This window comes from Schistocerca americana, chromosome 2 (assembly GCF_021461395.2).
Source record: "Schistocerca americana isolate TAMUIC-IGC-003095 chromosome 2, iqSchAmer2.1, whole genome shotgun sequence".
NCBI classification, from domain to species: Eukaryota; Metazoa; Arthropoda; class Insecta; order Orthoptera; family Acrididae; genus Schistocerca; species Schistocerca americana.
In genome coordinates this window covers 265,113,331-265,129,767 of record NC_060120.1, presented here as the reverse complement: position 1 = coordinate 265,129,767, position 16,437 = coordinate 265,113,331, and the positions used below count along the sequence as shown (strand labels likewise).

Here is a 16,437-nt window from a genome sequence, read left to right as displayed (position 1 = left end):
ATTAAAAAAAGCCCTTAATATGTATATACACTGAATTCTGCACTTAGTGATCTAGAGTTTAAACTACCTGACTGTAGTACCTTCTCAGGGATCATGAAGTTGGCAGGTGGAACGCATTTACACTATGTCAAATAAACTGAAAAATAGGGAAACAGAAAAATCCAACGGTTTCATAACGGTGCACACAAGGTGACATAAGGCCGATTTCACTCTATCTCCAACAAGTTTCAGAAATCGGAAACGAAGTAAATTTAAATCATGTATAAATATTCACGCGACTCTAGACTTTATGAACTGCAGTTTGAGCTGCACGGCTTGTCTATAGTAACCAACATTCTAATATGTGGAGAAGTTGACAGTCATGTGCTGCCTTGACTACACGGAGACAAACTCGTTAGGACAGCCGAAAATTATGGGTCACAAATAAATACACAGATTATCAGTAACTGAGATAACTTGGTCATCCAAAACGTTAATAAACTTTAACATTCTGTTGTAAAAAAGAAAACATCTAGTGACACTAACATCAGAAAAAAGAGCATCATTCCAGACAAACCCTCGAGTTCAAGTGAAAGAATTTAAATCAAAATAAGAAAAATGGATCGTGGAAATAAAATAAATTAAATGCCATATAAAATCAGCTTACGTAGCGCTAATTCCTTTGTCCACTTACCAGTGGATCACTAACACTAACGCACAACACACATTCACAGCGCTAGCAAAATTATGTCCAGAGGGGCACTTGTCCATACCATTCAACCTGTCACTAGTGGTGGGTGAATTACCGTTAGCCCAATGGGAGAATACCAACCACCTTCCTGTTGTGTGCTGACCTAACTCCCACCCAGTCATCGATAGAAAAACTCGATGATTTCTACATTTTCCACTTACGAAGTTAGGTTGGCAATGCAAACCCTTGACTCTTCGAACTCTTCCATATTGTGGGCGTCATAAAAATATTCTCATACGCATACTCATTCACGTACACATTTATGCAGTGAAAAGTGGGAATAATGTGGGATGTGCACGAAAAAAAAAAAAAGCAGAAGTAGCTCCTCCCTTTCCCAGAGGCTAAGAGTAGTGGAGGCAGAGTGAAATGTCAAATGAATGGAGCACTAACAGCGTTTGAAACGTCCAATACTCTTAACATTCACGAATCGCTTTCAACTGACCCATTTCATTACACTCCACCTCGGGAGAAGAAAAAATCCGAGACTATTATTCAAATGAAAGGGCAGACTCAGACATTTTTTTAAACACGTGTATCTTTTTATGGAGGAGAGAATCCTAGAACTTCATTCATTCTATGTTATCATAGCAACAAATGCACAAATGGCATGAAATCATTACAGAGAAATGCCCAAATGCGACACACAAACATAAAAATGGGGAACTTGGGTTCCTATTAAGAAAAGCATTTTACATTCATAGAAAACCAAGAAAATATAAGGTAATAATATATAATAATGATTCTGTTTGATGTCTGTGTGTCATCATATTATTAAACATATTCAAAAAAGTTATTAAATCACATTGCTACACAAAGTCTGTTGGCACATGCAATTGTTAATATCGAGATTATAAAGGTTTTATGTCATCAAACCAACACAAAAACATGACTCCCACGTAAGAAAAAAAGGACAAGAGTACTACACACTCTAATCGCTATAGAAGTGCAGCCGTGAAATATCGAAGCATCTATCGATTCATGGTCCCCCACTGAAATCCAAAATTTCTGAAACGAACTCCAGTTCAATTAACGTAAAGATACACTCCTGGAAATGGAAAAAAGAACACATTGACACCGGTGTGTCAGATCCACCATACTTGCTCCGGACACTGCGAGAGGGCTGTACAAGCAATGATCACACGCACGGCACAGCGGACACACCAGGAACCGCGGTGTTGGCCGTCGAATGGCGCTAGCTGCGCAGCATTTGTGCACCGCCGCCGTCAATGTCAGCCAGTTTGCCGTGGCATACGGAGCTCCATCGCAGTCTTTAACACTGGTAGCATGCCGCGACAGCGTGGACGTGAACCGTATGTGCAGTTGACGGACTTTGAGCGAGGGCGTATAGTGGGCATGCGGGAGGCCGGGTGGACGTACCGCATTGCTCAACACGTGGGGCGTGAGGTCTCCACAGTACATCGATGTTGTCGCCAGTGGTCGGCGGAAGGTGCACATGCCCGTCGACCTGGGACCGGACCGCAGCGACGCACGGATGCACGCCAAGACCGTAGGATCCTACGCAGTGCCGTAGAGGACCGCACCGCCACTTCCCAGCAAATTAGGGACACTGTTGCTCCTGGGGTATCGGCGAGGACCATTCGCAACCGTCTCCATGAAGCTGGGCTACGGTCCCGCACACCGTTAGGCCGTCTTCCGCTCACGCCCCAACATCGTGCAGCCCGCCTCCAGTGGTGTCGCGACAGGCGTGAATGGAGGGACGAATGGAGACGTGTCGTCTTCAGCGATGAGAGTCGCTTCTGCCTTGGTGCCAATGATGGTCGTATGCGTGTTTGGCGCCGTGCAGGTGAGCGCCACAATCAGGACTGCATACGACCGAGGCACACAGGGCCAACACCCGGCATCATGGTGTGGGGAGCGATCTCCTACACTGGCCGTACACCACTGGTGATCGTCGAGGGGACACTGAATAGTGCACGGTACATTCAAACCGTCATCGAACCCATCGTTCTACCATTCCTAGACCGGCAAGGGAACTTGCTGTTCCAACAGGACAATGCACGTCCGCATGTATCCCGTGCCACCCAACGTGCTCTAGAAGGTGTAAGTCAACTACCCTGGCCAGCAAGATCTCCGGATCAGTCCCCCATTGAGCATGTTTGGGACTGGATGAAGCGTCGTCTCACGCGATCTGCACGTCCAGCACGAACGCTGGTCCAACTGAGGCGCCAGGTGGAAATGGCATGGCAAGCCGTTCCACAGGACTACATCCAGCATCTCTACGATCGTCTCCATGGGAGAATAGCAGCCTGCATTGCTGCGAAAGGTGGATATACACTGTACTAGTGCCGACATTGTGCATGCTCTGTTGCCTGTGTCTATGTGCCTGTGGTTCTGTCAGTGTGATCATGTGATGTATCTGACCCCAGGAATGTGTCAATAAAGTTTCCCCTTCCTGGGACAATGAATTCACGGTGTTCTTATTTCAATTTCCAGGAGTGTAGATTACAATTACTACAAAAACCCCACATCAGTACGATGTCCAGCAGTTGTCATGGGGTATTTCTTTGGGCAGAAGGCATTACCCATCCATCATTATGTAAATAAGTATGTTAATCACTACACAAACAAATGAAAATAAAAAATACATAGAATAAAGTCATTAATGTAACTGCACAAATCGTGAAAATTTTGTTCACCTTGAAATAAAACACTTACACTCGAATATAAATCAAACAGGGAACACATCAGATACACTTGCTTGATAGTTGAAGATTAATTGCACACATCCCATAGAAGTGTATTTAAAAATTCAGATACTTTTAAGCATACAGGAACATGTCACGAACAAAAAAATCATAAGTACAATGACAAGAAAATGGGATGGGACTACGATGCACATGCGCCAGTCTTTCAAAATCACTTTTAACTCTAGACAAGAACATAAAAGACCTTTCGTTGCACAGTGTTATCTGTATGAAAAACCTTTCACATGATTTATCACTAATCTCATAGCACTGGAACGCTAGAGGCATTATCATATCGGGTGTATCCGTCTGAGGGGGACGAAACACTGCATGTGAAGTTCTCATAGCTGAGTCCATGTCCTTCAAGTGGCAGCATCGATTGCCTCTGTCTCTTGCATCAGGTTTCGAGTGGTATCTTTAGTACTTGGTTATCGTCATGTGGTGTCTTTAGCAGGTTGGATTGACTTCACCTGCCATAAGCGTCACCCTGTGGACCATGACTTATATCGAGGCCTCTCATGGTCGTTCTGCAGTATATGGTCAACATACTTGGGCTTCATGACGTTCTTAACACACTGAATTAGTCACAGCTGAACTGATTCATCCTAGGAACAGGCATCGGTTGGCACTGCTCGTCCTCATATACATGGTAATGAGTATTAATGAGCTTCCCATGGACTCATTCAGGTTCATGGTAGCTGAGCTTGTGGACCTCACAGCATCTTGGATGGTTATGATGCCAAACAAGCTTAGTAGCAATTCCTCTTCTTCTACCGTGCATTGCCACAGAGCAGACAGCCCTTCTTCCTGTACTGGTGCATTACTGCTACGTTCCTTCACGCATGCTGTGTTGCGTAGCATGCATGAGAATTGAATTTGCGTACATTATGCATGAGAGTGCATGCAGTGCTGCATGCTTCTATGTTGCCCTAAGATATTTTGGAACAACAGAGGGGTCTGTCCCTGCCACTGACCACACAACTAGGTCAACAACCCTCATGACCCATGACGTCAGTCCAGCTCGGGCAGCCGTTCACCTCCTGCCACGACAAGTGCTACTAACCTGACGGTCAGTACGATGGCAGCATGCGCACCTCCGAACGTAGTCATACTATCCTTCACCTGCAATGAGGACTGGGCTCCACACACAAAAGGGTGGCTTAGTTTAGGCCAGCGAAACTGCATTCCTTGACAATTATCTGCCTGCAACATATCTCTTTTATAATCGGCGTTAGCTATACTATCTCATAATTTAACCCACTTACATTATGTTATCTTGTCACTTATATTATACTCCCTTTTCTTTGCCAGTTCCGAGATTCGCTTGTTGGACACTCTTATGCGGCATTATCTTCGTACAAGGTGGGCGTTGTCACCAACATCCACACATAATCTCCCCTCATTGCTACCAGTCAGTGCTCATTTTGGACCTGCGGTTTTATGGCACGAAAATAAACACAGAAAGAACTGCTATTCAGTAATACAAAATACATAGCTTTACCCTGAGTACTCCCTTCATTCAGCTTTTAAAGGTGTACTTGCAGTGTTAACCATGCTTCAAAATACTTTACCTTCATATCTGACTTCCTCAGAGCACACAAAAATTACGATAAGCATAGTGTTTCCCTAATAACTGGAAAAATCAACAAAAAAATCTCTCACCTTCCTGTGTACTTCAACGTGGGCACAGCGCTTCCTGTAGCCAGCACATTCTCATCACCATAGCCACAACGTACCTGTATGTGGGAACTTCAGAGTCTCCTCTTCTTCTTACTTCTCCATATCGTATCCTGAATTACTAAGAACTCTCAACGTTCTGTAAAATGTTACAGTTCATCAGGTACTCAGAAGACTGAACAGCATCCCAAAGTTCTGCTTATAAGACTGATAACTCTCACTCTCCCTGGGGCAGAGGGTTTTCCCACACAATCAGTAACCACATCAATCTACAAGTGTCATCATCACCTATCACAATTCCAGGATCCACCAATAACATAGCCAACAAGTATATTGACTTACTGTTAGTGGGAACCAATTAATTGTGACTATATATGAACTAGGTGTAATCTAACTCCTAATTGTTGCATTGCATATTGTAGAGATGTTACGTAATTACGATTCTAATATGTATTGCTTATTTACTCTTCAACACTTTTCTATTCAAAATGTGGTGCATGCCTCTAGACCTATTTGTTTGAAGGGTATGTAATCCAACAGCATTCTGATGCAGCATCCTCTATACTCACAAAAGTCCACAAAAAACTTTAAAGAATTTATCACCAAGAAACTGCTACTTCTTAGATGTAATCAGTACACTTTTACCGACACCATCTGCTGTTCAAATGGTTCAAATGGCTCTGAGCACCATGGGACTTAACATCTAAGGTCATCAGTCCCCTATAACTTAGAACTACTTAAACCTAACTAACCTAAGGACATCACACACATCCATGCCCGACGCAGGATTCGCACGGTTCCAGATTGAAGCGCCTAGAACAACTTGGCCACACCGGCCAGCCCTTCTGCTGTATACACTGCTATTTCTCGCACAGTGTCCCTTTCCACTTGTGTCTCCTGTTCTCAATATACTTTCAGACGTTTTTCAGGAGAGTCTAGGGAATCCTTTTTTTGTCTCCTAGTGTCTCCTTCTTCCGGCAAGGGGAAAGTTCAGCATATCATGGTTTCTATCAGGAGGTGACTTATTCTCTTTTTACACGAGGAGATGAGTCAAACCCATAGATCTATGTGGTAGTCCATTCATGCTGCTTTGGACTCTTCCAAAAACATATCCCATGTTGCATGCTGCTTAGAGCATTATATGCTGCACAACTTCCCTACCTCTTTCATGACCCTGTTGGATGGATTGGAAGTATGTGAAGCTTACACCAGTGTTATGTTCTGTCTCGCAAGGGCCTTTCACCACCGTCAGAAATGGAATTCCAGTCCACGTCTAAGATGACCTTATCCACTTGGTCTACGTCTCGCAGGAAATGATCTTGTAGGTTGTTCAACTCCATCCAAGCAGTTGCGCTTCACAGTGGAGTGAGAGTTACAAATTTCGATATTATCGCAACAAACACAAAAAAATACTGAAAACTCCTTGTCGTTTGGGTAAAGGGACTGACAAGGCTGTAACAGACTGCTCAGACCTCATTTCTACAGTCACACCATGTGAGGAAAATGCACAAACATTCTGACGTCTTAAATGGACACTTCCCTTGCCATGACTTTTGTACATCCAGTTTATATATTAGATGTAATTAAATGCGGATGATACCCTCTGGTTCGTGCTTGGGATAAATCTGCGTGACCCCATTACCAGCGTGTTGCATCACGTCAAGTGATAGGAAGTGATCAGTGTTTTAACTTGTGGATCAGTTATGTTTTATTAGAAATATAGTCTTTTTTAAAAAAATGCAACACTTAAAGTTAAAATAACGTAAATATCTCTTAGATAACTATAGTTTTTATTACAGACCTAGCCAAAAAATACATAACTTCCAGACTTTCATAATTTCTTCAGAAATACAATTAGCTAACAAAGTTCAGTCAACATCATGATGCAAAACTCACCTTAACGCTAATATCATTAAAATAATGCAATTGTGTGAGTATTATGGACTAAAGTTCAGGTCACATGAATGATACTAGTATCGATTGATTATCACTTTATAAACAATATTGTACGATAATTTTAGGTTCACTTCTGTCGCTGGAGAAGACGAAGTGCCACTACAGAGGTAAAGCGTATGACCCAGGCACACAAATTCAGCAAGAAATCAAATCCATATGCACGCCCAGCTGTGCATGTCTCGGTGATCTGGACGGCATTTTCAGGTTAGTACTGTTGCTGTTTTGATTCATAATATTTTGTATATTTGGTAAGTGAGAAAATACGCAGCTTCAAGGCTTAACTTTTACGTCACGTTTTTGCTCATTAACCTATGACGAAACTGAGTAACGACAAACTGAGTAAACAACTGTGAGTGAAATTCGACTTCCTGCAGTACCTCATAGCAGAGAGGTTAGACAAAGTAAATGAAGAAACATAGTTGCAACCAATGTGTTTCCAGTATGTGGTACAGACTGAACGAGGAGACTGTCATAAAAGAAACGTTACAAGATAATGCATAAGACTATTATTATCGACGGACTTCTGGCTGCATGGTCATTATAGGATGACTATCTTTATCTAAGCCAGTAACAAGCAGGAAAGGACTGAAAGAAACTCGGAAGCTGTGTGTACTACCTTGTACCAACATAGCATGTCGAGTCTTAAAACATTTAAGAGGCAATGAAGATGATATTGTACCTATATTCAGAATATACTGCACTTTAATATCAATTTAAATTGTGGAAATATTCTTTCGTAGATTGTAAGTGACGACAGATATTTGCGCAGGAGTAAGATATCCAATAAAAAAACTAAGTTTGGCTAAACTTTAGTTACACTAAACGGATACACTTTTTAGACAGGGAATACTATAACAGATCCAATTGATGCAATAGAACAGAATTCTTCTGTGCATGCTGTACTCAACTAATAACAGTAGCGAAATCCATGCACTGTGTAACAGAAGTAAATGTATGTGTGTGTGTGAAGATGATATATCTACCTGAAATCGGTTATGGACAAAACAAAACAGTCTGTTAATGACCATTAGCAGTGCATCATGTTACAAGATAAAATGTTCATTTACAACCTTAAAATAATTTTTTGTGTGTGTTACTCTCAACATTACAACACGAGAAATTTCATGAAAAACTGATGTTATGTAACATTAAAAGAATTTATATTCTGTATACAGTGATAACTGATAATGAGTTTTTTTGTAATGAATATTTATTTCCGAACAACTTGCTTGGGGAAAGTCACGGAATAATGCTACATTATGTTTAAGGAAGTTGCCTTGGCGTCTGATACAGAACTGTCTTTCAGTTGCAGCTTCTAAGACATATATGTGCGATATTCGAAAGGCTGGTCATTGTAATAGTCCACCAAACTGTCAAAGATAATGGTACGACTTTGGCGAGACAGTATACGTAACAGTTTAATATACTTTCGATTGTTGCACTTGATTTCGGCTGAGAAATGTGTAAGGTAAAAGATGCAGATGTGGGGTGGTCAGAAGTAGTCTAAAAAGCTTGTAAAGGTGGTGCAGCGTCGGTTGTGCTGAGAAATAATTGTTGAGAAAAAATTCTCTACGTTGTGCGTCCGCAGCTCGTGGTCTAGTGGCTAGCGTTGCTGCCTCTGCACTATGGGGTCCCGGGTTCGATTCCCGGGCGGGTTGGGGATTTTTTTCTGCCGGGGGACTAGGTGTTCGTGTTTGTCCTCATCATTTCATCCAGTCATCATCGTTCGTGACAGTGGCTCAATTGCACCGTGTAAAAAACTGGACTGTGAAAAAATTGGGACTTTGTACGGGCGCTGATGACCGTGCAGTTGAGCGCCCCACAAACCAAACATCATCATCATCATCTACGTTGTGCCACTTCCAAGTTAATTAACATTGAAGTTAGGCACTCAGGCTGTTGCACACGCAAATCCAAGCGGCTCGCCAGATACAATTAGTGTCAGTTGTTTTCATAACGTAGATGATAGCGCACTAGAATGTTCAGCCAGTAGCTCGGGTTCGATTCTTACTGTCATCCCACGTTCAGTTTTTGTATCACTCTCTTATTCAGTTTTAGGAAACAATCGAAGGACACGTTTGGCGGCAACGTTTCTGGCCGACCGATTGAATTTGAACGCACAACGGCGTGATTGCCAACTTCAGTGATAATTAACTCAAAAACGGCGCAATGTAGCGGATTTTTTTCTTAACAATTTTTTGTCAGCGCACCCTACCCTGCAAGATTTTCAGACTGGTTCTGACCACTTGTGTGAACTGAGCGAAACTAGTTGTCTGTGAATAAATTATTATTATTATTGTTTACGTTTGGGACCAATAGGACCACGCGAGGTACAATCAGTCAATGTCGCTTTTGATGGTTGGCCTTCCTTTGTGTCCAAATTTGTTTCATCCTTTCAGAATGAAGTCTCTATCTTTCATCAGATCACGGTGTTCCAGTACGTTTTCTAATTGGCCTCTGACCAAATTCCCAGTCAAATATCTTTTGTCTGAATGTTTTTCTATCTGCCTGAGTTACACCGGCTACTCTAGGATCTTCCTTAATCGCTACGATCCATTTAATTGGCTCAGATTTGGCCTTACTTCTGTTTTCGTATAATTCTACTGTTTGTATTGTCAGCCTCGTGGGTGCCGTTCTTTTAATGGTCCCATAAAATTTAAGTCTACATTTTCTTATGTCACCTTGTATGTCTGTGTATTCTTCTTTTTCCTTATTTATTCTCAGCCTATAAGTTTCTCCATCGGTGATTTTAGGGCCTAATATTTTCTTTCTTTTGAATTTCTTCAGTATCCATCTTTCTATTTAAAATTAAAGTTTTTGTTCCATAAAAATATTCAGGTTTCATTGCAGTGAGAAAGTGATTTTTTATTATAAACATTTTGTGTTAATCTAAATGCAGTTGCCATTTTTTGACAGACAACTTCGTTTGCAGCTGTTTTCTTGTATGATTTTCCCCAAGTATTTAAACTGAGAAACCGTTTTTATTTTTCCATGTTTCGTATTCAAAAATTTCTATACTTATTTGTTGCATGTCATATATTCCGTCTTTCCAAATGATATTTGTATTCCTACTTTTTCCGCAACTTCTTTAAGAATTTTTATTTCTTTTGAGCTGTGGTAGTAACCCTAGTTAAATAAATAATCATTAAAACAGTTTTAATGGGTCCACAATGTCATTGTTGAAAATAAAAGGTATTAATTTACGACTGTATTTTGTTTACCATCTTCAAGACATCATCTGGTATATTTGTGTATCGTAAGGGCTTTATTTCTCGTTATTTCTTTCAAATAAGCTCTATTACCATTTGCATTACATTATATTAATCATATTTCATGGATCCCATGGAGAAAAACCTCTGTAATATGGGAAGAAGTCAAGAACGTACTTTCTATTATAGTGTAATACAAACAAATGACTTAACGAATATCATGACACAATTGAAAGAAAATCAGCCCCCGGTCACTATTTTTAACAAATTAACCTGGTTTTGACACTGCTAGGAGAGTCTTCCTCAGAATTTAAATCAAAGAATGGTCTATATTCTATAACATGCTCACAGAATTGTGACTCTAAACAGTTTTCTTTATCTTTAATATTTTTGTGACTAATACCCTTTTGGCATATTTATTATTTTATAAATGACATATAAGTACTGCCAGCGTTTCACGACGTTTCCGTACTTATACTCTATTACACGTTTTTAGTCTTAATTCTGTGACCATGTTATAGAATACAGACCATTCTTTGTTTAAATTCAGAGCAAGACACTCCTAGCAACAAGATGGCTTCCATCAACTCCTCCTCCCGGATGATGCCCTCTCTCCCTCCATTTATCCCTCCTATCAACTCTGATCCTCACTCCCCCTCCTTTCCTCTGTTCTTTTCCCGGGCTCCCTCTCCCCCCCCCCCCCTTCCATCCTCTTTTTTCCCCACCTCCCCTCTCTCTGCCCCCTTCTCTCCCCTGAGTCCTTTTGCATTTCACTCCACTGCCTTTTCTCATTCACTCTCACGTCTACCCTGCCCCTCTCCCCCCTTATGAGTCCTCTCCCTCCTTGGTTCCCCCTCCCCCCTTTCGTTTTTTCCACTCCTCCCTCCTTGTTTTTCCCCCTCCTCCAGGTCCCCCCCCCCCCCCCCATCTGCCTTTGGCTCGGGAGTGTCATCTTTGTGCCGCCATTTTTGTGCAGTGTTTTACAGTGAGTTTTCCATGTTGTGTCTTTTGGGAAGTGTTGCGAACGGCCATCATATTGTCGCTGGGTGTGATTTTTTTTATCTCTTGCGATCAGAAACCAGAATGTCGCCATGTTTTTTTTTAATTGTGTGTCTACTATGTTACTTGTCTGATTCCTGTGTATTTTATTAACATTGCCAACCCATTTGCTTTCTGTTTTAACTTTCCGCATTTTTCCGCCATTTTACACTTTAAGTCACCGTTTTATCTCCTGTTTTTCTTGTTTCTTTTCTTCTTCCGTTTTTAAAAAAGTCTGTAGGCTGTAGAGCATCGTACTAAGCTGCTGCCAGCCCGCCCCCTTTGGGGGGAATTGAAAATCAATAAAGAAAAAAAAACTCCTAGCAATGTCAAAACCAGATTAATTTGTTAAAAATAGTGACCGAGGGCTGATTTTCTTCCACTTGTAACTATTCACGGTATCTGAACGTGCAGCCATGTACAAGATTTTGGAATATCATGATATTACAATGTTATTACATTTGAATCCAATACATTAATTCTGAGACTCCACATGGAGGTAATTTTCTTTAGACTGGAAGTACTTTAAATCACTCTGGAACTCGACTACGTTATCCACTACTTCTAAAGTTCACTGTCAGATTGTTGAGTAACCATGTATCCATTCAATTTCCCAAACTGTACGCATTTTAAGCTCCGTGCAGCCTCTAAAACAACTTCCTACTTGTTCTCAACAACAGCAATCCACCTGAAAACAATTTTTGTAAGTATTTTATTGCAACTTTGCCTTTTGGTGATTAAAAAATAGGAAATGCTCAGAATGTAACTGCATGTGCAAATTAACTTGCGATCTGAATTTGCAATGACTCGTTCCACATCCATACGATCTATCGCGCAAAATGATCCATGGAACATGTTACTAATTAAATACACCTTTGGAGTTTTCTAAGTGTCTTATCAGGAATGCTTCTGTGAAATTTAGACTACTATCTTAACAATAAAATTTCATACCTGAAACCTGAGCAAAGAATGTGGTTTTGCAAATGTAATGCAGATACGGTAACCCATAATTTTTACGTTTTCACAGTGGAGAAGCTACGTTCCACTGTGCGCACATAGACTGCCCGGAATACTTCGGCTCTGATCCAGTGCATCCTGGCTGCTTTAGGACGTATAGCGTAGACCAGTGCTGCTCCACTGGCCAATACTGTGGTGAGTGCAAACAGCAAAACTGAAACAAAATTTTCATTTTACATTTATTGCTTGTAATAACCAATCTGTTGTTGAATATATTAGAATTCATTAACAATATTGCGGCTCAGTTGAGAAATTTTTCAAAGATTTATTTATTACAGGAACAGTTCACAGCAGCCTGAGTTTTCAGTCGGAGTGCTCTACTCGTCTATCACATCTCTTTAGGAAAGCAGCAGGCTCCCAGTTATCCAAGTTAATGAGGATGCATGTCTGCACTGGCAACTCAAACACGACTATTCCAAAACACACACTTTTTTTACTGGGAACTGCTGTTTACTTATTTACAAAACACGCCATATGTCACAGTTGAAATACCACTACCTTACTTACGCGTTACTTACCGTAAACCGACAACGTGTATTCAGAATTACCCTTAAAATAAACTGTATTTCGCATTACTTTCTTTCCATTCACTTTTGAGAAATAATCGTCATATTTCTAACAGGGTTCTCGGGCATAGCGTCGGATAGCATTGTCAGCACTGCACGATACAGGATATCCATAAATGTTTATCCTGGTAACAAAACACTGTAACTCTTTACTGTATACAGTAAATGAAACAGATGTTGCATCAAATACGCCTGTACTCATTAAGTTTTGAACTAAGCATCTAATACAGGTAATGCATTTGAACATTCAGGTCACTTCAACGTGTGTACCCCTGATAACACACAAACAAGCCAGTATTCAGTCTCTTGCCACAGGTTCTGCAACATGTCTGGTGTTACTGTGCCCAGGGCATCTCTCATGCATTGTTGCAATGTCCGAATACCAGGAACTGCCGTTCTTACAGCCAAAGAAAAAAATCTGAGAGGGTAACGTCAGGTGATGCGGCGGCATGGAATTGGGCCCTCTCCGGCCCTCTCCGCCAATCCACCTGTTGGGGAAGTCTCGAACGACTTGGGGATTTCCTGATCACCAGATCAGGACATTACTAAGCCACAAACATGAAAGATAATCTCTTCGGACAGCCACACGCCCTTCAAGAAATCATTGCTCTCATTCAAACATTCAGTATGTCCATTACAAGTTGTTCACTCTTCGCGCGATCATCTGGCTGTGACAGCTACTGTGCGCATAAAAGGTCCAAATTACTCACTTTCAAATTCTGAAAGTGGCAGTGGTAAAATACAGAGAGCGAAAGCCTATTTACAATTTGTACAGAAACCAGATGGCAGTTATAAGAGTCGAGGGGCATGAAAGGGGAGCTGTCGTTGAGGAGGGAGAGAGACAGGGTTGTAGCCTATCCCCGAACTTATTCAATTGAGCAAGCAGTAAGGGAAGCAAAAGAAAAAAAATTGGAGTGGGAATTAATATCTATGGAACGGAAATAAAAACTCTGAGGTTATCCGACGACATTGTAATTCTGTCAGAGACAGCAAAGGACCTGGAAGAGTAGCTGAACGGAATGGACAGTGTCTTGAAAGGAGGATATAACATGAACATCAACAAAAGCAAAACGAGGATAATGGAATGTAGTCGAATTCAATCAGGTGATGCTGAGCGAATTAGATTAGGAAATGAGACCCTTAAAGTAGTAAATGATTTTGCTATTTGGGGAGCAAAATAACTGATGATGTTCGAAGTAGAGAGGATATAAAATGTAGACTGGCTACGGCAAGGAAAGCGATTCTGAAGAAGAGAAATTTACTAACATCGATTATAGATTTAACTGTCAGGAAGTGGTTTCTGAAACTATTTGTTTCTAGTGCAGCCACGTATGGAAGTGAAACATGGACGATAAATAGTTTGGACAAGAAGATAAAATAAGCTTTCGAAATGTGGTGCTACAGAAGAATGTTGAGGATTAGATGGGTAGATCACATAACTAATGAGGACGTACAGAATAGAACTGGGGAGAAGAGGAAGTTATGGCACAACTTGACTAGAAGAAGGGATCCGTTCGTAGGACACATTCTGAGGCATCAAGGGATTACCAATTTAGTACTAGAGGGAAGCGTGGAGGGAGACCAAGAGATGAATACGCTAAGCAGATTCAGATGAATGTAAGTTGCAGTAGTTATTCCGAGATGAAGAGACATGCACAGGATGGAGTAGCATGGAGAGCTGAATCAAAAGTCTCTGGACTGAAGACAACAACAACAACATGCACATATTTTAAGACATTCGTGAACCTCTTTGTGCAATGCACTCTTTGTCCCTCGAAGCTCCGGTGAAGCTTGTCTAATCGATTTCTGCGGCTATCTCGTGAATGTGGTTTGAACAGCACGCACAGTCTCCTCCGAAACAGATGGTCTGCTGCTGCTTGCCAGTTACAGAAACGACCCCGTTCGGGAAAAACAGTTTCCAGCCATCTACTGATTATATTGGCAACAAGTGTTTTCTTTCCATAGTGGGACACAAATTTCCGCTTCACAGTGATCGGTGATTTGATTTGTGGTAGCTGAGCTTCCTCCTGGACGGGAAGCCACTTTTATGATACAGCTCAAAAAGCCCTCCTTGTGGCGAAAGTGTTGAATGACACACAGCTGTACAGAAACTTCATGGGTTCCCTAGTAGACAAGTAACAAAAAACGAACGTTACCATCAAAAGTATAATTAATATTTAATCCTGAAATGTGGAAATACTGTGCAGCTTGGGCAATACAATCCGACGTTATGCCCGTTTTACGTTGGAAAAGCCCCAAGCAGAAAATGTGTCAATTTTTTAATCCAGGTTCACAGTGATCACTGTTTAGACACTCACACATACTTTCGTCATATACATCTCCACAATCAGAAATTTATATTCTTTGTTGTTGAGGTCTTCAGTCCGAGGACTCGTGTGTCAACTCACCATGCTACTCTGTCCTTTGCAAATTTATATTGTAAAAGATAATTTTCGTTCCAATTATGATTTTCATTTTTTGAACTATCGCTAGACTATGCACAGGTAATCGGGAGTTTGCTGTACTCTCACTTTCCATCTAATGATAAGTGCCGAAAGTGTATGCTGTAATCCCAGTTATCTGCTGACCTTAGTACATAAAATACTGACTGTATATACAAGGTTGATAACTGACTTTAAAACACTTGATGTCGTCATATTAGTGGATTACACGATCTTAGTTTCCTACATAAAATATTTTTTGTACTGATTGCAAATCAGTATAGGAATGGCAGTTTCGACTCATCAGACAACCGTGTTCATATCGTTAATAAAACTTCTTTACAATGAATAACTAAGGAAATAAAGTATAAGAAAATATCATGATACCAGAAATGCTGTTCATTTTATGATACTATTTTTAGGGAAGTATCAAACTTTTAAAAAGGAGCATCATAGAATGCACAGCACTTTTGATGACATAATATTTTCACATACTATGTTTTGTAAGCTACTCTCTGTAAAGAGGTTTTCATTACAGGACGATGACTGCCTGCTCAATCGAAACAGATGATCCTTCTAAAATTTTCCGATCAGGACAAAGTAAATTTTATGTTGATAAATCACCCTGCAGGACTAGAATCTCTTTAGTTCGTAACCGACATTTACTCGTACAGAATTTTTCATGGTGATACATATACAGGGGGAAGAAAAAAATGCGCCACTTGGAGATAGACATGCGATTCCTCATACAGATTCAACACAAAAGCTTGTCTAGCAAGATCAGCTCGGGTGCATTTTGAAAACAAATGTATGAAAACGAGGAGTTGACAGCACTGTCACAAAGTGCAAGCAAATCGGAGTGTATAGAGGAATGCGTATCACTCGTTACTACCATATAAGCCGCCGTAGTTCACTGTGTATACTGCTGCACATCAAACCCACATCCACCATGAAGCTATGGTTAGAATCTTCATGCGGTTTCTACTTTATGCCTTAGACGTCCGTGCCCTAGTTATTGTCATTTATAAGCAGGACATCATTTTGTCGTGGAGGTCCAATATTCTGGCCTCCATCTCCCCTGGGATTTTATTCACTAGA

General features: G+C 40.9%; 1 protein-coding gene across 1 annotated transcript in view; it reads left to right on the top strand.

Moving 5' to 3' along the window:
* The window catches only part of LOC124595088 (kielin/chordin-like protein), a 121,738-nt gene that overhangs the window by 68,308 nt on the left and 36,993 nt on the right, over positions 1-16,437 (top strand). Inside the window, exons 3-4 of the mRNA XM_047133678.1 lie at positions 7,134-7,272; positions 12,343-12,467. Coding sequence (XP_046989634.1) covers positions 7,134-7,272; positions 12,343-12,467 — 264 coding nt within the window. The remainder of the gene's footprint in view (positions 1-7,133; positions 7,273-12,342; positions 12,468-16,437) is intronic.